Source organism: Pagrus pagrus (assembly GCF_965226575.1).
Source record: "Pagrus pagrus genome assembly, chromosome: 23".
In the NCBI taxonomy this organism is placed as follows: Eukaryota; Metazoa; Chordata; class Actinopteri; order Spariformes; family Sparidae; genus Pagrus; species Pagrus pagrus.
The window spans coordinates 1,652,966-1,679,018 of record NC_140205.1 but is presented as its reverse complement, the minus strand read 5'-3'; the positions used below and the strand labels follow the sequence as shown (position 1 = coordinate 1,679,018).

The following is a 26,053-nucleotide window of genomic DNA, read 5'->3' as shown; positions in this document are numbered from 1 at the left end:
ACCAACCAACGAAGCGAAGACGTCTCACTCTGCTTAATTTCTGCCGTACAGAAATAACATCCGCCATCATGGCTCAGCTTTAAAGGAAAACCACCTGAAATCCATCATTTGAGCGTCAAACACCACGTGAATGGCGATCAGAGCTGCAGCTATTGATTATTCTCATTGGCCATTAATCTGTTGATCATTTGCTCAATTAATCGATTTTATAAAATGTCTGAAAACAGCGAAAAAATGTCAATCAGTGTTTCCCAAAGTCCAAGATGGCGTCCTCAGATGTCATGTTTTGTAACAAAGTACATTTACTCAAGTAACGTACTTAAGGACAATTTTGAGGTACTTGTACTTTAATCATTCAAGACAAATGTTGTGTTTCTACTCCACTACAGTCATCTTATAACTTCAGTCAGTACCTGTGCACATTATTACCTCAGCAGAGGCCACAGAAGCACGTTTTAATTAATTTATTTTACCAGTCATCAGATGAAAAAATACTGATTCCAATAATCAGAAGAATGCTGAATATAAGATCCAATAATCAGTCGACTCATAGTATAAGTTTAGTTTTACTTGTAGTTTTTAAACTAAACTTTACTTGTAGTTTTTAAACTAAAGTACATTTACTGAAGCTCTATTTGTATGTGTGACTTTCACTTTTACCAAAGTAATATTTTAACACAATATCTTCACAATTATGACTTTTCAGGGAACTTTTTAAAACACAAAGGACGAGCAACACAGGAAAATATTCACATTTCAGAAGCTTGAAGACGTTATTCACAACCTGGACATGGTGCACACTAACGCCTTTACCTCAGCAGCTCCAGTAAAGATTTCATCTTAATTAAGGTCGTAAATATCATCTCCTCAGATCAGGCTGTGATCTCTGTGATCACAGCAGACGAGCTGCATGGAGACAACTGATGTTTAAATCATCTCCAGCTGCTTCAGGTGTTCAGCAGAACGCTGCAACTCTGTTTTACTGTGAAGCTCCAGAAATGTTCTGTGGACTACGAGACTTCACCTGACTTTATATCATCAGGAGGAGATGACTGAGCCTGACTTTATATCATCAGGAGGAGACGATGACTGAGCCTGACTTTATATCATCAGGAGGAGACGATGGCTGAGCCTGACTTTATATCATCAGGAGGAGACGATGGCTGAGCCTGACTTTATATCATCAGGAGCAGATGATGACTGAGCCTGACTTTATATCATCAGGAGGAGACGATGGCTGAGCCTGACTTTATATCATCAGGAGGAGACGATGGCTGATGAGTGACCTTTTTTAGGTGAACTGTTCCTTTAAAAATCAAAACCCTGGATAAAATGATTGTGGTGTGACATCACGTTGTCTCTGACAGCGTTTCTGTTTATACATGTTTACCACCAATGCTATCTATGCACACACACACACACACACACACACACACAAACAGCTGAAACATGACTACATTTAGCTTGTCGGATCATCAATTCAACTCTGTGTGTGTGTGTGTGTGTGTGTGTGTGTGTGTGTGTGCTGCTGCCTTGCATTACTGGGCAACTGGACAGCATCCTGGTGAGAGCGAGCGAGAGAGCATCACACAGAGAGAGAGAGAGAGAGAGATGAGGGGGAGGCAGTGGTTGGCTGGGAGGCATTTGGAACAAAACAAATGAGGAAAGAAGAAGCTTGATGGAAAAACAGCTGAGACGAAACAAAGACGACTGTGAGGTTTCTGTGAGTAAAACACTTTGAAGACAACAACAAGTTATTATTTACAGTCATGACAAAAGTCTGCATGTTAAAAAGGTGTTTATTATGCAGGCTGTGAGGGAAAGCAGAGTAATGAGAGTCTGTCTGCCTGCCTGTCTGTCTGTCTGTCTGCCTGCCTGTCTGTCTTTCTGCCTGTCTGTCTGCCTGCCTGCCTGTCTGTCAGCTGCTCTCTCAGGATGACCGTCACGTACTCCAGTAAAGTAGCGAACGCCACCTTCTTCAGTTTCCACCGGCTGCTGCTGCGCTGGAGAGGAAGCATCTACAAGCTGCTGTACAGAGAGTTCATCCTGTTCGTGCTGCTCTACACCGTGCTGAGCCTCGTGTACAGGTCTCACACACACACACACACACACACACACACACACACACACACACACACACACACACACATTAACACATGGCTCTAATTTCTACTGTTAAAGTGTTTATTATTCTGTATTCTTCTTCTACAGTGTTGTTAAAAAGTACCCAGAAGTCATACTCGAGTAAAAGTAAAGATATTATGTTAAAATATTGCTTTGGCAAAAGTGACAGTCACCCTAATGAATAGTAATCAAGTAAAAGTCTTAAAGTATCTGATATTAAATGTAATAAAGTATCAAAAGTACGAGTAAAAGGAACTTATTCATATATTTACATGTATTTTCTGTATATTATGTGTCGACCGATAGCTGCACGGTTGATTTTCTGCAGAGTAACTAGTAACTAAAGTTAGCAAATACACGTAGTGGAGTAAAAAGTACAATATTTACCTCAAAAAAGTAGTGAAATTGAAGTATAAAGTATCAGAACATGGAATTAAGCTAGTAAAGTACAAGTACCTCAAAATGGTACAAAAGTACTTAAGTATTCAAATTATGAGTAAAAGTAAATAAAATTCTGTATAATAACATGAACATTTATACTTTTAACTTTGGGTCGACTGATTAGCTGCCTAGTCAATCATCAGATCCAGTAATCTGCAAAGTAACTAGTAACTAAAGTTATGAGATGCATGTAGTGGAGTAAAACACATCTGAGGTCGTCTTCTGGGTCTTTGGGAAACACTGATCGATCAGTTTCACCTTTTTCTGACATTTTAAAGACCAAACAACAGATTAATGAATCAGCTCTAACCACCACAACCTTGTACTTCTAGTACTTGTACTGTACTTGTACTTAAGTTCACTTCTTGATTAAATGTACTCTGTTACTTTGCGTAACTAACTACTGGTCGTGTCGTCTGTGCTGCAGGCTCGTCCTCGTCGACCATCAGAAGAGGCTGTTTGAGAAACTCTCCATGTACTGTGATAAATACGCAGAGCAGATTCCCGTCACCTTCGTTCTGGGTACGTCTCAGATTACTTCCTAACGATCGACACCAGCAGCAGTTAGACCGCTGATAGATAACGTGATCATCCGTTCAGATGTTCACAGATTACAGCCTCGTCAATGGATCAGAGAACAGAGCTGGTGTGTTGTTATTATTAATAATCACAGGAGGAGCTAATATTAGTCCTCAGAGACCAGAGCTGAGACTCAGACACACCGACAGATCAACATGGTGGACTGTAAACCACCGCACAGTGTCACTTCTTATACTTCCAACTACATTTATTTGACATACATGCACAATATAGTTAATACAAAATGTAAACTTACTAATAAACTCAGTATTATTATGATTAAGACACACAGCTGTATATAAAGTAGTTTAAATTAGCTCCACCTTCACCCAGTGTTGTAAAAAGTACCCAAAAGTCCACGAGTACTCGAGTAAAAGTAAAGATATTGTTACTAAGAGTGAAAGTCACCCATGTGAATGGTACTCGAGTAAAGGTCTTAAAGTATCTGATATTAAATGTAATTAAGTACCAAAAGTAAAAGTAAATAATACACACAGTATATTTACATGTATGTATATATTGTATACTTTGGGTCGACTGATTATTGAATCTGATGTTCAGCATTTTTCTGATTATCAGAACGAGTGTTTGTTTTATCTGATGGAAAATACAGCATGTTATCTGTAAAGTAACTTGTAACTAAAGTAATCGTATCAATAGAGTAGACAGAAGAGTAAAAAGTACAATATCTGCCTCAGAGTGGAAATATGAAGTATCAGAAAATGGGAATACTCCAGTAAAGTACAAGTACCTCAACATTGGTCTTCAGTACAGTACTTAAAAGTAAGTAAGAGTAAAATCTTTACAGTATTTGTTCGCTGTGTTACTTTAACTTGAAGGTGCAATGTGTAAAAAATGGCCACCTGTTGAACTCCCAACAAAGAGGGGCAGCATATAGTAACTGCTAACTGCTGCTGTGTTCGGTTTATACATGCATGACTGTAGCTACTGTTAGCTTTTTAGCTCAGTTAGCTGTGCAGCTAGCTGGACCGCTGAGAGGAAGATATAGATATCTCTGCAGCAGGGTTCACAGACATCTTTGACTTAATGTTACTTCTATTTCTTCACATTCTGCTGATAATTTAAACTGTTTTTTAAACTAAAACTTTTACATATTTCACCTTTAAGTAAAAATCTGAATACGTCAATAAAACAGAAGCTTAATAAATCTAAAATATAACTATAACTCTGTTTCCCGTCTGAGGAGAGAGCACGACCATCAGACAGACGGGGTGTTCGGTTGCCTCATTAGCAGGCTGCTAATGGAAACAGGTCATTAACGAGCAGCGAGTGGCTAAAAGCCGTTTGAGTGTTTGTGTATCTGATCTCCACCCTGATTCACACCGACAGGCAGACACACAGTATCCATATGTTCCCTTCACTCAGCGTCGACCTTGAAACAACCCTGTGTAAAACAAAGGTAACATCCACACCTGAGGCACATGACAGTGGATATACATTGATTTAAGTCGCTTTAATCAATATGACTTTGCTCAACACACATTAAACACATGCTAAACAGAGACGAGACACACACTCAACAGGCTGAGAGCACAATAAACATCTGCTAAACACACCATTAGCACAGCAAACATGTTAGCACATGCTAACACAGATAAAATGTACACGTAACAAATGCTACAAACAAATGTGATGTTAAAAACACCTAAAACATATAACGTAAGCTAAAAGTTTAACTTGAGCTTGATTGACACCACTCTCATGGCTGTACGCTAGGATACCGCGGGCAGCTGTTAGCTTAGCCTAGCATAAACTGCTACCCCCTAAGAAATGACATATGACGCCTTTAGAGGTCTTGTCAGGCACATTTTTTGTACAGTTGGACTAAGCTAGGCTAGCTGTTTACCCCTGCTTCCTGTTTTTAGAAGTAGTATTATTTCCAGCAGCTGTTGTTGTTGATAATGTTTAGGTGAAGGAGCGTTAGCCTCGTAGCAGTAGCTAGCTGCCCAGTGGCTCTAGCTTGATATTTAAAACTATTCCTTTTATGTAAATTGTACAAAATGTCAGCTGGTGTTTGGGATGAAGTGCTGATAAAGTTTGATTTGTACGTAATGTGACTGAGTGGTTTGTGTTTCAGGTTTCTACGTGACTCTGGTGGTGAATCGCTGGTGGAATCAGTTTGTCAACCTGCCGTGGCCCGACCGACTCATGTTCCACATCTCCAGGTACGCTCAAACCGTAGAGGGAGGAAATGAGCTTATTATGAGAATTATTACATAACGAGACTTTATGAGAAGTGACTCTGTGTTATTGATTTCTACAGTGTGGCTTTTAAAAGCCCATTCGCCCTCTAAACCACGGATGATTATTATTTTCCAGAATGTTGTGAAAGTCAGGTTGGTTGGTTGGAGACGCTGGAGAGGATTCATTCTCATAATTATGTCTTGTAACTTTAAAAATAAACATAAACACAGAGTGAGTTTGTAGTTCAGGTGGGTTTGAGGTACTTCATGTGATTAAAGTCATCTCGTCTCTTCTGCTTCCTCCAGCTGTGTTAAGGGTAAAGATGAATATGGCCGCCTGCTGCGCCGGACGCTCGTGCGTTACGTCAACCTCACGTCGCTGCTCATCTTCCGCTCCGTCAGCACCGCCGTCTGCAAACGCTTCCCGACCATGGACCACGTGGTCGAGGCAGGTGAGGCCGAGTGTTTGTGACGGCTGTATCTGCACTGTCACTGCTGTGTCAGCGTGTTTACACTGCAATGATAGAAGTCAGATGGAGTTCACGTCCTTCCCGGCTCTTCTCGTTCCTTCCTGTAACCGTCCTCATCTGGACCCGAGGGATTGGTTTGTTATTTTCCAATTAGAGGAGGACAGAGAGCTGCAGAGAGCCGAGCGGGTTGTGATGAGCTGAATCTTCTTGTTCTGTTCAGAGTTAAAGCTCTCAGGATGTGACACGACATCATCTGAAAGACAGATCACAGATCAGTTTTACAGCCAAGAAACAATGGATAGACTTTAGAGGGGACGCAGACAGATATGGGAATTTTATCATCAACATTTGCTGTTGATTTCCGCTAGAAGATTATTTTCAACTACAACTCTGCAGCATCCATTAGAGATCAGGTAGAGATGGCTGGTTTTTGTGCCCACCTGCAGGTTTCATGACTCCAGAGGAGAGGAAGGTGTTCGAGAACATCCGCTCTCCTCATCTGAAGTACTGGATTCCTGTCGTCTGGTTCTCCAACTTGGCGTCTAAAGCTCGACAGGAAGGACGCATCCAAGACAGCATCGACCTGCAGAACATTCTCAATGTGACGCACGGGATCACACGAAGCTTTATATGTTCTGTGTTGAAATGTGAATTTAGAGGGTGGGAAAGAAATCTTTAACAGAAAATACTCGGACAAACAGGTGAGAGGCAACAAGACAGGAGCGAGATCACATCAACCTGTGGCGGCTCCTCCAGAGGTTAGCATAGCTGCTGTAGCATCAGTTCTATCAGAACCGGACAGTAGGGTCGCTGGTGGTGTCCAGAGTGGCATCATCTCCGTTCACTCCAATGGACGGTTGTTTCACAGCAATCAGAGATCGTGGAGCGTCTCACTAGTTCCTTGAAGTTAGCGGCTAATATTAGCAGCACGACAGTTTTAGCAGAAGAGCATTTATTGACTATTAATTACCAAACATTGTTGTTCTGCCTCCATATGATGGTTTGTCTAAACACCTGCGAGTATTATTAGTGCCTGACCTTCTCCAAACAGTTTCCAAGGATCACCATCGAGATATTAGAAACCAATATTCAACGTTGGAAGATGATGTCAAGCCAAATTTGTGTTTTGACGTCAAACCGATTTTAATTTCTAGGTTTGTCTGGTGTTAAATAAACGTTTGCTGCCAGCTGGAGTGACGTTCAGGGCAAATATCCAAAAGCAGTTATTTGGGTCAACCGAAGGGTCACTGGGCTGAGCAGAAGTGCTTTGAGCCTCTGGTGTCACATTAGAGCAGAAGTGAAGTGAAGTGTCCCGTTAGGCCACAGATACAACCAGTCAAACAGAAGAGAGTCTGAACCTGTCAGTCTGTGACCACATTAACCAGACATGTAGGTAATGTGAGCTTCCTGCAGAGGGTGGGCTGTCACAGAAATCTGGGTTTCCTTTTTAATTGCTGCCAAACTTGGCAACCCTGATGAATGTGTGTGTGTGTCCTCAGGAGATGAACCTGTTCAGGACCTGGTGTGCGACTCTCTTCGGCTACGACTGGGTCGGCATCCCGCTGGTCTACACACAGGCCTGTCTCTCTACTTCCTGTCTTACATCTGTCGCCATAACATGTTTAAACGGATGTAACTGCAGCTCGTCTAATCACATCAGCGTCCGTCATTACTGTAACCCAATCAGAGCTCTGAGCCTCCATCACAGAGGGATGGAGGGACGCACAGTGAAGTCTCTGATCCGTCTGTCTTCAGGTCGTCACTCTCGCCGTCTACACCTTCTTTGTCGCTTGTCTGATTGGTCGTCAGTTCCTCGACCCCGCCCAGCGTTACCCCGGCCACGACCTGGACCTCTACGTCCCCGTCTTCACCCTGCTGCAGTTCTTCTTCTACTCCGGCTGGCTGAAGGTGCGTCAGATGATTCAGACCGTTTCTATTCTCGTCTTATTTTCCTGTTGACATAAACCGACACGTGGTCGACCTTATTTCATCTCTGAGCCTTGTGCTGTTTTATTAATATCACAACATACACAGTTATTAATAACTGAGAGCTGCAGGGAAGCTCTCACAAGCTGTGGGACTAAGGATTTAAAGTTTGTTCTGTAGTTGAAGATAGAAGAATTAAAAATGTTTGATCCTCTGAGAAACTAATCGACTTACATGTACGACTGCCTTGTTTTTTAGGTAGCGGAGCAGCTGATCAACCCGTTCGGAGAGGACGATGACGACTTTGAAGCCAACTGGATCATCGACAGGAACCTTCAGGTCAGCAGCCAATCACAGAGGCTGAACGACTGGTGTCATGTTCAGGTTTCCCCGTCCAGGCCAGTAACAGAGACCCATTTATGATGAAAGAAAGAAGTCCTGCAGGAGAAAATACGTGTATTTTGGTGTCTAGTGAAACAGAAAGTGATCTCGCTTTGATTCAGGTCAAACTCTATTCAACACCGAAAACTGTTCTGGCTTGCAAAAAGGCAACAACACTGACAAAACAGGCTGCGGGGAAAATCCAAAAGACTCAAGAAAAACACAAACACCAGGAAGAAACTGCAAAAACACGGCGGAGGAGATTTAGGACTGACAACGACTAAGGGCTTAAATACACAGGGACTAATTAACCAATTAAAACACAGGTGTTCACAGAAAAAGGGGCGGGGAAATAAATAAAGACAGGAAGTAGAAAGTCACATGGATGAATTCTCCAAAATAAAACAGGAAGCATCTAAACTGAAAACCAGAAACAAGGACATCACCATGGGAACAGTTTCTTATTATTATAAATAAGACACTCAGAGCGTCACAGCTCCAATCAGTCCAAGTTATAAGACGTACCTGATGATGTCATCATGTCCTCCAGGTGTCTCTGCTGGCTGTCGATGAGATGCACATGAACCTGCCTCACATGACCAAAGACATGTACTGGAACGACAGCGAGGCGAGGCCGCCGTACACGCTGGCTGCTGCCGACTACTGCATCCCATCATTCCTCGGCTCCACCACCGACATGGGGTGCACACACACACACACACACACACACACACTCTTTACATATTACTCTCTCTCTGTTGAATTGTCGTATTGTTGGATGATTAGTTGGTGTTGAGTTGTCGTCTCATCGTCTCCTCCAGACTCTCTGACATCCTGCAGTTTGATGAAGTTGATGTTAGCGACAGTCGTCATCTCAAACACGACCCTGTTTTCGCCCTGCGGCAAGAGTCGGTAATCCAACGATTTTTACTTCCTCTGTCACCCTGAAGACCTGATCTCTGTTAACCTGCAGATGTTTGTGAACACACTGATCCAAAACCTCAACATCACCAGACTCCCTTCACAAATGTAGTGATTTTAAGAGTTGTTTCATGAGGAGAAACTGAACAAACTTTGTGAAACGGCCACAGCAAATCTTCTGAATCATTGTCTCCTTCTTGTAAATTCGGCATTAAATGAAAACAGTAAGTTGTTTGTTTCCTTGTAAAAAGTGTCAGTTTGTGGCAGCATGGCTGTACCAGCCTGTCTGCTTCTGTGTCTAAAGTGCTAAAGTCTTACCTGCCAACATTTAGCAGCTGTTTGAACACACTGTTTACACTGATTTCACCATTTACACTCAATTTATGAAAGAAGAAACATTTTATTGATCTAAACATGTCACATTTTACAAATACACTAAACAGTAACCAGTATAGGCGACTTCTTTGTCCCCGTGGAGAAAGCAGGAAGTGACCTGATCACATGAGGTCACTACTTTACAGATATTAAATTTACAGACAAATTTAATGGAAAATGACGTGAGGTCATTAACCAGGGAAGGCATCTCTCTTTATAATAATTCATTATAAAGCACTCGACATGTTGGCTTGTAACAAAGTAAGTTTTATTGCCTGAATCAGATTTTATTTCTTTGTATTAGAATATTTTATTTATAATTTGTAAATCCTACAGCTTTCATTTATTCTTGAACCAGTTTATAAGATATCTGTAAGAACCTTAAATGATTTATACTTTTTGATGTGTCACGTCATTCAGTACATTTTTCTGCATCTGCAGGTTCTTGGTCGAGTCCGCCGGCTGCTGAGCGTTCAGGAGCCTCCTGACCTCCGACCTCCTCGACCCATCTTCAAACGACACAGCAGCGATGCAACAGGAAGTTTCTTCCCAGACTTCAGGTGCAGGATTGCTCCTTTTAATGTAGGAAGCCAGTCTTGGTGTTGTTCTTCCTGACGTACATTTTACAATCAATCCATCCAGGATCCATCAAAGTCCAGAGGCCACGCGTCCACCCTCCTCCTTGGCCATGGACACCCTGTCCACCTTGAGGGAGGTCAGCAGCAACCCTCCGTCCCCTGAAAACTCGCCCTCTGCTGTTTTTCCCCAACTCGTCATCAGCCCGCCGTTGTCCGGTGACGTCTGTCAGGACACGGCTGCTTCTGGTAACGGTGAAGCAGCAAAACCTCAGAATGGACTGGACCGCTCGCCGACCGAGGAAACACAAGGCCTGGACACCCCGAGGTTATTATTGGACTTCTGACTTTCAACTGCTTGTTCATCCAACTCTGTCCATAATTAAGACAGTTGATTTTTGAGTCTCACTCTCAACCCGTCAAATACTGACGCTTTGGGACTGCAGGCCGGGTCGGGCCGCCATCTCAAAGCATCAGAATTTGACGAGTCGGAAATGAGACTCGAGAATCAACTTTCTCTCAAACTGAAGCTTGAAACTTTGCTGTAGTTTTGAGATGATTGGCTCAGAGGTCGGTCGTGTCTTTGTAAATATACTTTGTGAATATCCTATCCTTTCACTCTTTTACCTTCCCCTTGCTGTCTGACTCTGCTCTTTTTATTTCCAGGACCGGCTCCTCAGTCTGTTGTTCCCCCACCCAGCTGGGACCCAAGGCATTTCGCTGGACGTCAAGCATCCAGCACCGGCCACCAACCCGGCCACGGGGGCGTCAGTTCTCCCTCCAGTTCTCCAGGCAGTCGTCCAAGGGGTCGGTGCGCAGCCTGCCGAGTCCCAAGGCTCTTGGAAAGCGGAGACGAGGCCTGGCCCGGTTTCAGTCCCGACGATCACCTGGTCCACCTACGGACACTCTGCAGCTCCCTGACCCTGAGTACAACCACGACTTCCAGGGAATAGCAGCGACGGAGGACGACGACGATGAAGGAACCAACAACAGCGACGAGACCAAAGACCCGAACTCCCAATCAGAGAGCTTAGAAAAGCTCTGAGAGCCACTCAGAGCAACATACTACAGCCCAACAGAACCAGTCTACGAGCTGGTGACCCAACAAGTCAGAGGAAAGTTGATTCGAACCAACGAATGCTTGGAAAGCTCGATACTTCTAAACCTGGAGCTCCGGCTTGTTGCCAGTTTTGTCACTGAGATTCAGAAAGACACAAAATAATTCAACTTTTAAGCGAACAAGAACGAGCACCGACCACCACGACTGATCAGCACGACTGATCAGCACTTCCTCTCTGTAAAGATGTTTTGACACTGACGTCATCTAGTGGCCATCAGAGGACCTGCAGCTGAACAAACCTGGACTGCGGCGACTCGCTGGTGAAACACTCAGGATCACTGAACTTCTCTGTTTTTGTAAATGTAACTGAAGTCATGAATCTACGACTGGTTGCTGCTGCTGAATCGCCAAAAACTGTACTTTTTAAAATAAAATGTTGTGACTGACGTGTCTAAATGTGAAGGATGGTGTCAACAAGTGCCCTTTTTCCATCTTACACCTGCCGGCCTGGTTCTGCTGGTTCTTGCATTTCCACCACAACTGGGCTTAAAACAGTGACGCTCTTGTCTCGATCCTGCAGAACCATCAAAGAATCACCGCTAATTCTGCTACAGACATGTTTCATTTCCTGTAACTCCTTCACAATAAAAGCCCTGTTATTAAGTCATTTAAAAGCTTTTATTGTGAAGCAGCATCACAGGAAACGTGTTTTCAGCAGCAGTAACTAAACATGAACCAGCTGACAGTGAACACATGAACCAGCTGACGGTGAACACATGAACCGGCTGACAGTGAACACATGAACCAGCTGACGGTGAACACATGAACCAGCTGACAGTGAACACATGAACCGGCTGTTGGTGAACACATGAACCGGCTGACAGTGAACACATGAACCAGCTGACGGTAAACACATGAACCAGCTGACGGCGAACACATGAACCGGCTGACAGTGAACACATGAACCAGCTGACGGTGAACACATGAAACAGTGAAACTCAGCAGATGTTTGAAACAAACAGGACGAGAGAAACTATGCTGGTCTGTGATTGGACGCTGTTGCTGGCTAATCGCTAATAAGTGAAATTTATGTTGGTGATTTTGTAAATAATCACAAAATGCTGTTGAGGTCTTTTTGGTCATATAGTATTTATTGATCATACAGTTTTATAGCTGCTGATAACTGATTTAGCCTTCAGCTGGGTGCTTAGCAGCGGCAAAGCCGACCCGGTCCTGTCCTCTGTCGAAGACGCTGTAGAACTCTGTCAGAAATACATCTCCCAGAATCCACAGGGGCCCTTCAGGAGAAACAATGTCCACGGCCTGGAAACCACTGAAACACAACTCCTTGTCGCCGAGCATCTCCTGGAGACGGAGAGAGACGATCAGTATCACACTAATGACAAAACATGTCCTGAGAGTTAGTTAAGCTAAAGAGAAACAAAATGGCCGACGCTCCCACCTTCCTCACGTACTGCTCAGCGGTCAGCGTGTACTCTTTCCCTCCCAGGACGAACGTCACATGAGGCAAACTGGACAACCGGACGCAGTCGATGAGGAACTGAAACACGAAGGTAAACGTCAGATCGGATTACACGCCGACACGTTTCACATGAAGATGGATTTCTCTCACCTCGCCTATGTTTGACGGTGTGGCGCCGATCAGCTGCTGGAGGTTGAGGATGTCAGCGGTCGGTCCGGCGATGAGGGAGGTCCCGGTATCAACAATCGCCTGGCAACCGCGAGGACAGAACGAACTGACGCCCTGCACCGCCACGCTGAAGCACGCACAAAGATTATCATGGTGCATGTTTCTTGTTTTCTCTTGTTTTAATATTAAACAGACTCAATCTGTCACCTGTCCATCTTTATCTGCCAGTAGCCCTTAGAGGTCACAGGGAGCCAGCTGATTGGTCCGGTGTACAGCGCCTCGTCTGCTCCCCCGAGCAACAGTTCACCTTCTGGGTAGCTGTTACTTGTCCTCCTGCACAGAAACAGAAAAAAAAGAACAAACTTTCTCATCACACCTGTTTGAATCCCTCTGGACCCTCCCGGTACCACGCCCTGGTCATCTGGCTGCACCGGCACTCGCACCTGCTGAGGTAGAAGGAGAAGACCGGCTCGTCCACGGTCTTCTGCGCCATCATGTTGTCAAAAACAGGGTTTCCAAGGATCTCCGCCAGGTTCGGGTAACCCATCCCCAGAACGCCGTCAAACCTCGCCATCACAAATGTGGCACCGGGCTCGTAGACTGACTCCCCAAACTCCTGGTTCAGGGCGGTCAGACCCCCGACCTGGAACCAAAGACATGAGTCCATCTTCAGCTTCTCCAACAACACGGGTCAGAACCGTCTTCCTTAGTTCGCTCCATGTTTGTGATGTTTAATGTTGATTGATCAGAACCGCCCAGCGTTCTGTCGCTTTCTCTATAAACACAGTCGTAACATTAAAACATCGACGTGAACCTTCAGCGTGTCTCTGGCCATGACGCCCAGCAGGTGTCCTGATCCGTAGTGGATCCCAAACATCCGACCGTCGTGACGGAACGACGACGACTCAAACGCCCGGAAACGCCTGTGCAACGCTGCCAACACACACACACACACACACACACACACACACACACACACACACACACACACACACACACACACACACACACACATACACACACACACACACACACACAAACACACAGACCTTGAACTTCTTATCAGTCAGGAACACACTGAACCAACCTGTCGTGTCATCCTGACCCACAAACTCTTATAAAGAACCAACACAAAGTCAAACACTTGGATGAACTGTGCAGTGTGTGTGTGTGTGTGTGTGTGTGTGTGTGTGTGTGTGTAGTACCACAGGCTTCGCTGACGCAGTAGGACGACGGCACCCAGAGATCAGCTGAGCCGGTGTCAAAAATCACAGAGAAGTTCTGCTCCGGAGAACCCAAAGTGATTTCACCAAAGTACTGAGCCTGAACAACCAGAGACATCGTGTCAGTCTGTGACACTATGACTGTGATAAACATAAACAAATAAATAAATAAATAAACAAAACAAGTGAATTATAAAGTGTAAAGCGTCTGAGACTCATCAACTCAAACTCAACTGATACCAACAGAGACTAAAGACAGAACTTCACCAGAACTTGGTTAAAATAACACGTGTTGGTATTGATAATGAGTCACTGGGTCGGATGATCTGGAAACTCTTGACAACAAAAAACCAGATTTTTCATTGAAAACATTCATAAATTAAAGGAAGAGGAAATTTAAAAAACTCTGCAAAACTTTCATCTGTGCACATTTTTAATAAACGTGGATCTGTGTCGTTCTCACGTCCATGAAGTTGTAGATTTTCTCGCTGGAGCGTCCGAGCCGCAGCGACGGCGTGCCGGGCGGGAAGCACTGAGCGTAGCGCCGGTTGAACATGTCGGGGCGGTGATCCCTCAGGAAGTCCTGCAGCAGGCCGTCAGCCCGCAGCTGGGTCCGGATCGAAGGCTTCCGCCTCAGAGGAACCCTGCAGAGGAAACCAGTCGGTGTCCACTCATTTTTATTTTTTGTTACATTTCTTAAAGGAATAGTTCAACATTCAGCCAGTTAGCTTAGCTTAGCATGAAGACTTGAAAAGGGGACATGGCCAAAATAATCGTACCATGTTTGTAACGTGTCGCAGGAACGAAGTCCTAAAACCTGTAAATCAGCTCCTGCTCCCTCGTCTCACAGTCGATGTGTATTTTAAATGGGTGTTTGGTTAAATGTCTGATTAAAGGTCTGTGGTCACGTTTAAGATATTTCAGATTTTGTTCTACGACATTAAATATGACAGTAAGTTTGAATAAAAAAAAGTTTACGTGTCTTAAAAAAGGAGGCTGCTAACAAGCGGCTAAACGCAACAAAATCCAAATACCAGCATTTCTAAAGCCCGTTAATTAAAATGTAATTTAGTTTTCAACTTTAAAATTGATGTGTGGCTAAGCTCATTTTACTGTCTGCCAGCTGTAGCTTCATATTTACTGTATAGACACAGAGAGTGTTTCAATGTTTCCATCCAAACAAACTATAAACTGACTTTAAACAAGAAAAGGTCCAAAATGATTTCTGGTATAAAATAAACCGGACTCAAACTTTTAAACTGAAAACTGACAATAAAAGTCAGTCATGAGTCGTCTTGTGGGAATAAAAAGTTTAATTTGAAACACGAGCTGCCTGGATGTAAAGAGAGCTGCTGTATATATGATGTTAATGATGGTTCTGATTCTTACCTGACCAGCGCCGAGCTCGTCCATGTCCAAACCAGCAGCAGCACCAACACCTGCCTCAACATGTCCGTCCGTCCGTCTGTCTGGTGTTTGTCAGACCATGAAGAGTTTATCAGGATCCTCTGCTGCTCTGATTGGACCTCAGATCTCACTGCTGACTCGTGGTGTCTCAAACTCCTGCTGGGTGTAACTGACGACCCACTGCTGTAGATTTACTCTACTTTGTGCTCCACTACATTTATTTCAGACACTTTGCAGCTTGTGTGTTGCATAAGAGCTGAAGAAGCAGATTTTTAAAATGTCTTTAAAGTCTCTGAAGGCCGTGAAATAAATCACACATAGATTTTAATTTATTATTTTATAAAATCCATCATTAAATGTCCGCAGTTTAATTATAAAGCTCTTCATGTGTTAAAAACAGTTAGCGGTTGCTAACAAGTGTCTAAATGAGACTACAGAGGTTGTAGTCTCACTGTTCTCACTCTGACTTTTCAACTTGTGCATTGATCAGTTTATAGAAAACCTGGATAGTAATTGTGCAGTAAGATGCTCAGTGGTGGAGACGTTTAAGTCATGTGACCGTGATGTCGTCTGTTTGTAGCCTAGCATTAGCTTTTTACTGCTACACATTTAATTTACACCTCAAACATCACAAAGCTGAGTCTGTAGTTTCAGTGTGGACGGTTCGGTCTTTGTTGGGTAACTTCAGTCTGTTGACTCTGAGGTCTCGGTCACTCTGACCTGATGAAGCAGACGGTGACAACACAAACACAGGGTGGACAGAAAAACATGAATACTTGATGGAGAAGTTCCTCGACGATCAGTCAGAAGAGACAAAGACAACAAACAGACCTTCAGATGAGGATTGGTTCTTTTATTTCAGTAAACAAAACAAAACGTCCAAACTTTCGTTCAAGGCGACGTCGGCTAACGTTAGCGTAACAAGCTTCCAGCTGTGACCTCGGCTAATGTTAGCATCGCAAACTTTACATTCACACCGCTATGTGAAGCTATAAATGATTTAGCTTCTGTCTTGCTAGCATTAGCAGAAGTTAGCCGTGTGTGATGGTTAGCTAGCGTTAGCCAGCTAGCCTGTGCAGTGCTTCCACAGTGAGAGTTTGACAGAGAAAAGACAGCGGAGCGTTTCTTTACTTTGAACTACACAGAGGTGATAAATAACAAACTGATCCCTCCCCCCGTTCTTCATCCTCCTCTTCCTCTAGCAGGGGTGATGGTCGGGAACTCTCTTCCTGCAAAAACAAAACGACAACGGTCAGAAAATTCACCTTCACCTGAGAGCCGGTTCTGTCAGACAGATGTGAGGTGTGATGAACTGACCTGGGCGCAGCCTTGATGATGTTGTCGACTCTCAGGATCATCTCAGCAGCTTCAGAGGCGCTCAGCAGCACCTGACGCTTCACCTGGAAGGACTCTGTGATGCCCAGCTCCGCCATGCTGCCCACTGTGCCTTCAGACATGTCTGCAGGGGGAAAACACACACAATCATTAATGTTTGCCCACGGGGCTAGCTGGTCAGCATGCTAACTTCAACAGATTTAGCCACAGAAGAGCACAAACAATCAATCAAATCCAGTGTGGTGTGAACGTTTGTCTGTGTTCACTCACTCAGTCCGAAGTTGGTCTTGTTGTCCTGGTGTGCAGCTCTCAGTTGAGCCACCAGGTCGGCGCTGTCGTAGCCGGCATTGTCGGCGATGATGGTCGGCAGCTGGAGGAGAAAATGGCGAGAAAAGTTAGCCGGACAAGAATCAAAACTTGAGATTTGAGAGAAAATCTGTTTCTACAAACAATCTCTTAGAAAAGACGGTGTGATCCTTTAAAGACGAGCCCGTACCATCCTCAGAGCCTTGGCGAACGACTCCATGGCGACTGCCTCCTTTCCTGGCGTCCTACTGGCCAGATCAGACACCACCCTGGCCATCAGCATCTCAGAGCAGCCTGAAGGAGAGAGGGGCGGAGTCAGAGTCAGAGTGTGTGTGTGTGTGTCTGTGAGAGACAGTGTGTGTGTGAGTGTGTATGTGCGTGTGTACCTCCTCCGTAGACGGTGCGTGGCTCCTTCACAGTCTGAGACAACACACACAGAGCGTCGTGCAGCGAGCGCTCGGCCTCGTCCAGAATCTGCTGAGTCGCTCCTCGCAGGACGACCGTGCACGCCTCACCTGAGGGGAGGAGGGACAGGTGATATACGTTAATTTACAACTTAACAGACTGAAGACGATTTAAAGCTCACATGAAATCCACAAGTCAAACAGTGAGACGGCAGCTACCTCAATGCTAAGCTAGCTACTATAAGCAGCCGTTCAGAAAAACCAGAACTGCGATCAAGGAGCAGAAATATGGAACAGAAAATTAACAACAACAAGCTGAAAAAACAAAGCGTGGCCTCGTTCAGATGTTCGGGACGTACCCATGGCGACTCCAGAGAAGTGGATGAGCAGGTCCTCTCCGATCATCACCTCCTCGATCAGTTTGCAGTGACCCAGCTTCACCAGCTCGGGGTGGTCGAAGGTGGAGGCGATCTCTCCTCCTGATCGCACACAAGAAGAGTTCGTCAGCATATTGATCCACTGATGTGACACATGAAGCTGTGGATTCATCTGAAGTGACCAGAGTCGAGTCAGAAAATGACTCGGCAAAAAATTCCACAGTTCAAAACTGGAGCTTCAACGATTAAACTACATTTCTGAAGAATAAAAGGTTAAATTTCTCTGATTGCAGCTTGTTAAATGTGAATATCCTGTTTTCTTTCCTCTGTGACAGTAAACTGAACGTGTTGTGGACAGAACGAGACACGAGCACAAACAACTGCAACACTGAATAAAGCAGATCCTGCAGAACGTGTGTGTGCACGTTTGTACGTACCAGTGACCAGAGCGAGGCGCTCGACGCCGGCGAAGTCGGCGTGCTCGATGGCCATGACACCCGCCTGAGCAAACAGCTGCTCTGGATAGTTATAGATCAGCTGTCTGTAAACAAACAAACAAACAAACAAACAGACGTTTAGTCGTTTTACAGAAGAATTAAAACGTCATGAACGTGTGAGCAGCTGCCAGGAGGATCACAGAGCAACAGCGCCCTCCAGTGGACGACTATTCACTTATCCCACTGCTGTTTGCTGTGTGTGTGTGTGTGTGTGTGTGTGTGTGTGTGTACCTGTTGATGAAGCAGTTGATTCCGTGTTTCAGGATTCGCTCGACCTTCTCCTTCATCTTCTCTTTCTCTGCGAGTTCAATCTCTGCGACCTTCGCCGTCGAGTCGACGCGAACCCTGGAGCCAAAGATCTGACACACACACACACACACACACACACAGTAAATATACAGTCATACAACACAAATGTGAAAACAGAAGCTGTGTGTGTGTGTGTGTGTGTGTTTGTGTGTGTGTGTGTGTGTGTACCTTGATCTTGTCGGTGTCCATGCCGGTGTTGGCGATCAGGATGTTGACGTTCTCCATCCTCTTGGGTTGGTTCACTCCGATCTTCTTGTCCAACAGGAAACCTGGGCGGAGCAGCGGAGACGTTACAGGAGCCAATCAGATAAAAACAACACATCAGCCTGGCCGGCGATGACATCACAGGTCCTCGCTCACCTTCGTCCAGGTAGGAGTCGGTGAGGCTGCCTCCGAGCTTCTTGATGATGTGGATGGCCTCCAGGTTCCCGGAGCCCTTCAGCCTCATGATGGCGTTGACGGCCAGATTGGAGAAGTGATCTTTGTGGTGAGTCAGCAGTTTGGAGGAGAGCGTCGTCCGGGCGATGTTCAGCAGGTCCTCCTGGAAACGGGCCGCGTCGTTGCTATGGAGACGGGAAGGATGCGGAGGCAGAAGGAGAAGAAGAGAAGAAGACTTAATAACTGAATCAAACTCAGAAACAAACTGATTCCAGCCTCAGCAGCTTCACATCAGACTCACCTGTGGTCCACAGCCGCCTCCCTCAGAGCGTCTCTGGCCGCCTGCGTCGCCTTCCTCCAGCCGGAGATGATGGTCTGTGGGTGAATCTTCTTGGCGATCAGCAGCTCGGCCTCCTGCGAAGGCGACAGTGATGTTAACAAGCAGCAGTGAGACGTTTTAACCCTCACGGCTCAATTTAATAAAAAGACAAACAGTATTTTACCCGCAGCAGCTCTGCAGCGAGGACGGTGACGGAGGTGGTGCCATCGCCGACTTCATCGTCCTGAACCTTCGACATGTCTGCAACACGACACATGAACTTTACTTTAACCAGGCGGATCAGATAATCTTCACTACATCTTTAACAGAACAGTTTCTCTTCCAGCTGCGACACAAAACCAAAATCATTTCCAAACTTTACGTCCAGTTTGTTCAGCAGCTTCACTCACCAACCAGGACTTTGGCAGCAGGGTTGTCGACTCCGATGGCTTTCAGGATGGTCGCTCCATCGTTGGTCACCGTCACCGTGCCGCCTTTCCCTCCGCCGAGCAAGATCTTGTCCTGAAGAGACAGACGAGAAAGATTGTTCAACGAGGGAGCGTCAGCAACAAAATCAGCTCGATTTCATTTAAGTGTTCTGAGCTCGACGCCTGTTTCTATTTTCATTCCCGTCTCCTCACATCGACGAGGAACAGCTGATTGATGAAGCTGAAATGAGGAGTCATCTATAAACTACTGTCTCCTTTTACTGCATAAACATAAAGACGGTGGCAGCCGGCTGGAGGGAGAAGATCACCAGGGGGCTGAGAGCTTCTGGAGGACAACACAACATCTCTACTTCCTGTTGGCTGAACTGTTTCTGAGCAGAGAAACATCGAAATATCCCAGTGAAAAGGTCTTTAATGATGATCAACGTGACCTACCATCCCCTTGGGTCCCAGAGTGCTTTTCACCAGGTCTCCGATAGCGATGGCGCCGATGAAAGACGACTGCAGAGAAAAACACACAAATAGAAGAAAAACACATTAAATAATAAAACGATAAAGTTTCCACAGTTCAGACAACATGAAAACTTAAATAAACTCACCAGTCGTGCAGTTTCAGCTTTCTCTTCATCAGCTCCATGTCTGAAGATGTTGACCGGGGCCATCGATAAGGACGCCTGCAGAGAGACCAATCAATCAATCAATCAATCAATCAATCAATCAATCTTAAGGGACAAACTGACAGCAACACAAACAAACAATAGTTCTGTGACATGTTTAAGTTTTTGGGTCCAGCATGTTTCTATTACAAGTTTTATTTCCTAAGCAGCTCCGTCCCTCATGGTTATTAATACCATCAGTGTATTGATCGCTACTGATCAGCTGACGACTACTTTGATTCATAAACAGCAAAATTATACAAACAACACGAGTGGCCTCAAAATTTACTATCTCAGTTTTTGATAACTTTGTTCTTTTGAAATAAAAAGAAAAAACTCTGGATCAGGAAACACACGATAACGACGTCTAATAGAAAAACTTTAAAAATTAATCTTTCATCAAAGTTATCATAAACTGTAATACAAGTGCAGTGTGATACACGTCTACTGGGTAACTGAAGTCCAGCTGCCACAGACAGAGGCGGTCGATTGTCTTTGAAATGTCAGAAAATAGTGAGAAATGTTAATCTGGTTTCACAACGTCAAAGATTAAGTCTCATTTAATCTGACCTACATCCAAAAAAAACAAATATTCAGGTTGCAAGTGCAAAACAGCCTTTTTTATGCCTGAAATTAAACAATAATTAAATTACTGACGGCTCTTCAATCTTCTGTGTCCCACTAACTGACTAATGATCGAGGCAACACAAATCAATTCAACAGAATCAAACTACCGTCTCCAAAATTACCAAAATGTTGAATCAACATCTCTTAAGTTTTACTGGACTGGATGTTCAGCATTTCACACTAGTTTAAATAACATGTGTTAACTTAGAAAAATTACATCTTCATCAACAGTTAGACATTATTTTGGGGTCCTTGTACGCCATAATTTAGGCGTGGACGGAGGTTTTTGTTCCGAGCCCCAGTGAACGCATCATAAGCGGACCCCTGCCCCTTCCTCGTAGAAACCGCTAGAAGCTTCAGACACTTTATTAACAGTCAAAACCAAAAAACACAAAAACTACCGACGACTGTGATCACAGCTGAAGTTAGATGACAGCAGATGTTACACGTCGATGCACTCACATATTTATATTTACTGGTTTTTTTTGCCATTTTATTCACGAGTGGCCATAATCGCTGATTTGTTCCTCTGTGTCTTGACAGCCACAAAGCCAAGATGACAAGCTAACCTAGCATGCTAGCAGGCTATCTGAGGAGAACAATAACGGGCAGGCGCGCACACATAGACCCACTAAACACGGCAGGTAAGATCACATTAGCTGTAGGAAACCCGTCAGTTTCATCAGACCGTGCTAACAGTTCAATGCGCACTTTAAAGCGGCTAGCTTAGCCGTTAGCCTTTCATAAAGCCCATGTGCTTGCTCGCCGGCTAGCACCGCCGGCTAACAGAAGGCTAACCGGACTTTACGAACAACACAGACAGTCTTTAAAGTGTTTAGCAGAGTCTGTGTGAGCTCGGCTCCGTGAGGAGCTGAAGCGACGTGTTCTGGCCGTTTCCGTCGGTTTATTACAGAGTGAATAAAAGCAGAAACTCACCATGATGTCTGTGATTCAGGATGGAGCCGTGCACGCACACAGAAGAAGGGCTGGGCAGGGGAGTGACGTAGCGACGTGAAAACGTGATGCTGCGTTCAGGGCAGATCAGGGAGAACACGATGCTGCAGCTGTCTGTTCAAAAATAGGCCTGGATTTTTTGTTTTTGGCTTTTATTACATAAAATATAGACTTTATTTGAGCCAGTGTGAAACGTAATATGTGTTTTCTGTCAAATATTGTTTCTTATGTGGATTCTGTAGCCTAAACAACAAGACAATAGCAAAACAATAATAGCAGTATACAAATTAGTATACATTTGCAGCCGGTTCCATAGCAAAAGGCTTAATATAAAATAAAATAATACGGCAAGGCGAGTTTATTTGTATAGCACAGTTCAGACACAAGGCAACACAAAGCGCTTTGAAAATGCAATAAAGCTTTTCTTACCAAACACGTGTTTTTTCTTTCATTCCATAAAATGTTCTTGTGCAACACTACAACACTAAAAAAGACAGATAATAATAATAATAATAACAGATAATGGTTTCAAAGGTATTGATATTTTCATGTGAGCGACAGAAAAAACGTGGACGAGGACGAAAAGACATATGAGACAGAAATCAGACAAGAAACAAATAATTCATTGTAACGTTATTTAGAAATGTGTCCTTAGAAATTAATTGGTTTCCCTCCTCTCTGTCTGTTATTTATTTGTTTATTGCTCGTCTCATGTTGTATTTAACACCAGGTGGTGTCAGAGGTCCACATTGAAGAGAAGACCTCAAATGAACCATGTAGTTCACAGAGTCTTCTGCATTAAATAGATTTTAACCTTAATTTTAGCCATGAGATGTTTTTTGGAAAGTAGCCTGAGTCCGGACTGGACCCAGTTGTTCTGTTAGAGGCACCAGTTCAATGAACTCTATATCTTTGTGTACTTTAAGGAAAACACAGGACAAAATAATAGTCAGGGAGCAATAACATTTATTTTTCAGGTAACAAAACAAACATCAAAAATATTTCCAGCGTATTTCAGCCCCGCCCCCTCATTTCCTCTTCATCAAGCCCCGCCTCCTGGCTCTGTGATTGGCCGCCTGCACAGGAAGACAGTAGATGTGCATGGGGAACTTCCTGAAGTAGCTGCTGACCCAGGGTCTGTAGAAACAACAGACAACAACAGACAACATCTGAAAGGAGAGGAAAAGTGTCTGACTGACGATGTTAAAGGAACAGTTCACCCCAGAACGATGTCTCAGCTGGTAAAACGTTTGTTTTTGTGTTATTGACGTGAATCTGAAGAGTAGCTGAAGTTTTACTTGGCGACTCTCTGGCTCAGGCTCAGGTAACACAGGTGCGTCCTCAGCAGTTTGTTCTCCTGCTGACGGAGGAACTCAGCTTCCTGCTGCCGCTCAACGTCCAGACGCACCGACTGTCGGAGCTCCGCCTCGATACGACCCAACTGAACACACACACACACACACACACACACACACACACACACACACACACACACTGTTTTGAGTCTTTTCATGAGATTTGTGGACAAATATAGAATAATGGTTGAATTATCCTGTTAAAATGGCTGCACATGCAGTTCAAAGAGTTTCCACCAGGGGGCGCAAAATATTTCTTCACCTCACACCTCACATAAACCTGCCGAAAGTGGGTCGATCATATTATTTTAACGGTCACCTCCTCCAGCAGACTCCTGTTGTCCTCCACCTTCCTCTGCTGCTCGTACAGAGCCAGAGACGCCGGATGAGACGGACGCATCACTTCCTGTCTCTGGGCCTCGTCCACACCTGGTTTACCTGCTCCACCTGTCTGCTGCCGCTGGACGATCGGCGGCAGGAAACAGGTGCTGACAGAGAGAGAGAGAGTGAAGAGGTCATGTTTCACCTCATCATGTTCCCATCTTGTCAAGCAGCGACTCAGTGCTGAGTGGCAGAGCTAATGAACACACACACACACACACACACACACACACACACACACACACACAGATCCATGTAAACCAGTTTCCATTCAGATTTGTTTATAGTCGGGTCTGATCACAGTAACGAATCCCTCTGCCAAGGTCGACAGAGAGTATCACACACACACACACACACACACACACACACACACACACACACACACACACTGTTATCAGATTGGCCGGACAGAGTTTCCAGCTCCTCTGAAGGCAGCAGCCATGTTTCCATCCCAGCTTGTATTTGGTATTTTTGCCATTTAACTTAAAGATAAGATGTGAAGGAGTTCTGCATCAAAATGTCTAAAAACAACTCGACCTTTGTTTTGTATGTTGTTGAGTTGTGTTCGTACATCAGCGTGTTTACAACAACGTTCAACCCAGTTTACTCAGGTTACGATGCGAAACAAAGACGTGAACAGACAGAGAGGGAGGCTGGAACGGGGAGAAAAGGCGTGTTAGTGTCTCGTATCTGCAGAGAGTTTCTTATTTTCTCTCTTTGTTGCTGCTCGGGACGCTTTACCAACCCAACATGTGGCTGTTTGACGTCCTGGGAATGAGACTCAACAATCAACTATCTTTGTGGTGCGTTCAGGAACAGCTGGGACAAATCCTGCTGACTCTACCTTTAACTTTAATAGTCTTTGAATTATATTAATATGACGTGAGCTTCAGTTAGCTTTGACCACAGATGTCCTTCAGAGGGAGACTTTTTACTCTGATACTCTGAGTACATGTCAGAGCCTGTACTCTATTACTTTTACTGGAGTAAAGAAGTTGAATCAGTACTTCTACTTTTACCAGAGTCTGTTTTTACACATATATCTGAACTTCTCCTGGAGGAAACAACGTGTGGACTCTTTCCACCTGTGGTTAGCCGGAAGTTAGTTTAACTTTTACCTGTGCTCCCTGCTGTCCGACTCCTCCCGAATCCGAGAGAGGTGACGACCTCCCAACCTGCCCTGCAACACACACACACACACGCACACACACACACACACACACACACACACACACACACACACACACAGGATAGAGTATCAGTTAATTACATCTTGTCAGAGGATTGACTGTGGAAGAGAAGGAGGAGAGAGACAGTTTCCCCCGGCGATAGTTTCCGTGGTGACAGCAGACATCTGTCCGTCAGTCTCCAGGCTGACAGATGACACCACACACACACACACACACACACACACACACACAGCTGAGTAAGGATTAGCTACCTGTATCGGCTTTGGAACGTTACACCTGTTTTTTGTTTAGTTTGGATTAAAAATTTAGCTCAGAGTTCTGAAAAAGGTCCAATCAAATTTAAAAAACATGTCTGTAAGTTTGTTTTTGGGCCGAATACAGTCGTTCACAAATTTTTAAGCCGGGCCGACCTTCTGTAGATAATAATATTGTCTTTTTTGCCGTAACAGCATTCGTTGCTTTTCAACAGACTTGTTGAAAATGTTCTCGTCTTTGTTTTGGTGTTTTAACAAAGAAACATCCAGATCTGAGATAATGTTGGACGAGGACTTAACATCTGCTCCTAGTTTTAAACTTCACAGCTGCTGAACTGGAACAAATACAAACGTCTTTAATAATCTGAACAGCCATCCCGTCGGCTTAAATATAACTCCTTGAATAATGAAAAAAACAGACATTTGTGCTGAATATTTTTACATCAAATAATCCTTGATAACAGATGATTCAGCTCTTAAACATTTTATTAAAGATTGTTACTTAAAATCATTTTTGGATCAATTCTGGGCAGAGAAATGCAGTTTTTGTTGTATTTTATCAGACTAATGAAGTTAAATCTGCAGTTTATATCTAATATTACTGATATTCTTCATTTCTGTTGCTGCCTCTTAAGTTTTCTGAGAGAATCTATGTTTTGCGTTATGAAATTAGAAAACAGAGAAAACCTTTTTATCTTCTTGGTCAGGATGTTTTCCTCTGATTTTAGCAGCCACTTCTATATTTAGCAAATAACATCACTATCATAACTGAATCACACATACAGTTAATTGATTATCAGCTCAATGCACCAAACAGCAGAGACCATAGAGAGCAGTCGGACTCACAGTGTGCTCGGCGTCCATCTCTGTTTCCAGTCCTGCAACTTTACCTTCCTCTCTGCAGCCGAGACGTTTGTCTCAGACA

At 44.3% G+C, this 26,053-nt stretch overlaps 4 protein-coding genes across 5 annotated transcripts; 1 reads left to right on the top strand and 3 right to left on the bottom strand.

The window, feature by feature from the left end:
- The first annotated feature begins 1,604 nt into the window (after positions 1 to 1,604).
- Positions 1,605 to 11,518, top strand: LOC311252327 (bestrophin-3-like). 2 transcript variants are annotated; one of them, XM_084345405.1, is made up of 14 exons: positions 1,605 to 1,723; positions 1,923 to 2,081; positions 2,993 to 3,087; positions 5,243 to 5,330; positions 5,655 to 5,800; positions 6,265 to 6,419; positions 7,318 to 7,395; positions 7,574 to 7,726; positions 8,003 to 8,083; positions 8,676 to 8,827; positions 8,947 to 9,037; positions 9,863 to 9,981; positions 10,064 to 10,324; positions 10,663 to 11,518. In XM_084345405.1, exons 2-14 carry the CDS (start codon positions 1,936 to 1,938, stop codon positions 11,039 to 11,041), a joined length of 1,944 nt encoding a protein of 647 aa, XP_084201531.1. In that variant the 5' UTR covers positions 1,605 to 1,723; positions 1,923 to 1,935; the 3' UTR covers positions 11,042 to 11,518. The 2 variants fall into 2 exon arrangements, with proteins under 2 accessions (XP_084201531.1, XP_084201530.1); XM_084345404.1 differs by having other exon boundaries at positions 1,923 to 2,087.
- A 549-nt stretch (positions 11,519 to 12,067) lies between these two features.
- On the bottom strand, positions 12,068 to 15,384 carry nots (nothepsin). The gene is made up of 9 exons (XM_084345418.1): positions 15,320 to 15,384; positions 14,394 to 14,574; positions 13,913 to 14,030; positions 13,522 to 13,640; positions 13,151 to 13,350; positions 12,915 to 13,040; positions 12,690 to 12,834; positions 12,519 to 12,617; positions 12,068 to 12,421 (listed from the first exon to the last, which is right to left on the bottom strand). The coding sequence occupies exons 1-9, from the start codon at positions 15,379 to 15,381 to the stop codon at positions 12,245 to 12,247; spliced, it is 1,227 nt and encodes a 408-aa protein (XP_084201544.1). The 5' UTR covers positions 15,382 to 15,384; the 3' UTR covers positions 12,068 to 12,244.
- A 791-nt stretch (positions 15,385 to 16,175) lies between these two features.
- Positions 16,176 to 22,035, bottom strand: cct2 (chaperonin containing TCP1, subunit 2 (beta)). The gene is made up of 16 exons (XM_084346532.1): positions 21,931 to 22,035; positions 20,311 to 20,385; positions 20,147 to 20,212; positions 19,673 to 19,784; positions 19,447 to 19,523; positions 19,245 to 19,357; positions 18,926 to 19,128; positions 18,734 to 18,834; positions 18,488 to 18,615; positions 18,197 to 18,300; positions 17,742 to 17,861; positions 17,365 to 17,493; positions 17,169 to 17,272; positions 16,943 to 17,042; positions 16,655 to 16,796; positions 16,176 to 16,566 (listed from the first exon to the last, which is right to left on the bottom strand). The coding sequence occupies exons 1-16, from the start codon at positions 21,931 to 21,933 to the stop codon at positions 16,536 to 16,538; spliced, it is 1,608 nt and encodes a 535-aa protein (XP_084202658.1). The 5' UTR covers positions 21,934 to 22,035; the 3' UTR covers positions 16,176 to 16,535.
- A 941-nt stretch (positions 22,036 to 22,976) lies between these two features.
- Positions 22,977 to 24,899, bottom strand: LOC311252785 (uncharacterized protein; the record flags this gene model as incomplete). Its single annotated transcript, XM_084346310.1, has 4 exons — positions 24,803 to 24,899; positions 23,623 to 23,791; positions 23,247 to 23,389; positions 22,977 to 23,085 (listed from the first exon to the last, which is right to left on the bottom strand). The coding sequence occupies exons 2-4, from the start codon at positions 23,701 to 23,703 to the stop codon at positions 22,977 to 22,979; spliced, it is 333 nt and encodes a 110-aa protein (XP_084202436.1). The 5' UTR covers positions 23,704 to 23,791; positions 24,803 to 24,899.
- Positions 24,900 to 26,053: the final 1,154 nt, after the last annotated feature.

Bases quoted from the DNA above. Each gene is read 5' to 3' on its own strand.
- LOC311252327 (XM_084345404.1), top strand. From the start codon at position 1,936: ATGACCGTCACGTACTCCAGTAAAGTAGCGAACGCCACCTTCTTCAGT. The intron at 5,801-6,264 runs GTGAGGCCGAGT...GCCCACCTGCAG, and splicing joins GGACCACGTGGTCGAGGCAG to GTTTCATGACTCCAGAGGAG. The intron at 8,084-8,675 runs GTCAGCAGCCAA...CATGTCCTCCAG, and splicing joins TCATCGACAGGAACCTTCAG to GTGTCTCTGCTGGCTGTCGA.
- nots (XM_084345418.1), bottom strand. From the start codon at position 15,381: ATGTTGAGGCAGGTGTTGGTGCTGCTGCTGGTTTGGACATGGACGAGC. The intron at 14,575-15,319 runs GTAAGAATCAGA...TTTCCTCTGCAG, and splicing joins ACGAGCTCGGCGCTGGTCAG to GGTTCCTCTGAGGCGGAAGC. The intron at 12,835-12,914 runs GTGACAGATTGA...TGCGTGCTTCAG, and splicing joins TGGCAGATAAAGATGGACAG to CGTGGCGGTGCAGGGCGTCA.
- cct2 (XM_084346532.1), bottom strand. The intron at 19,358-19,446 runs GTAAAATACTGT...TCGCCTTCGCAG, and splicing joins TCGCTGCAGAGCTGCTGCGG to GAGGCCGAGCTGCTGATCGC. The intron at 17,494-17,741 runs GTACGTCCCGAA...TCCTCCCCTCAG, and splicing joins CTTCTCTGGAGTCGCCATGG to GTGAGGCGTGCACGGTCGTC.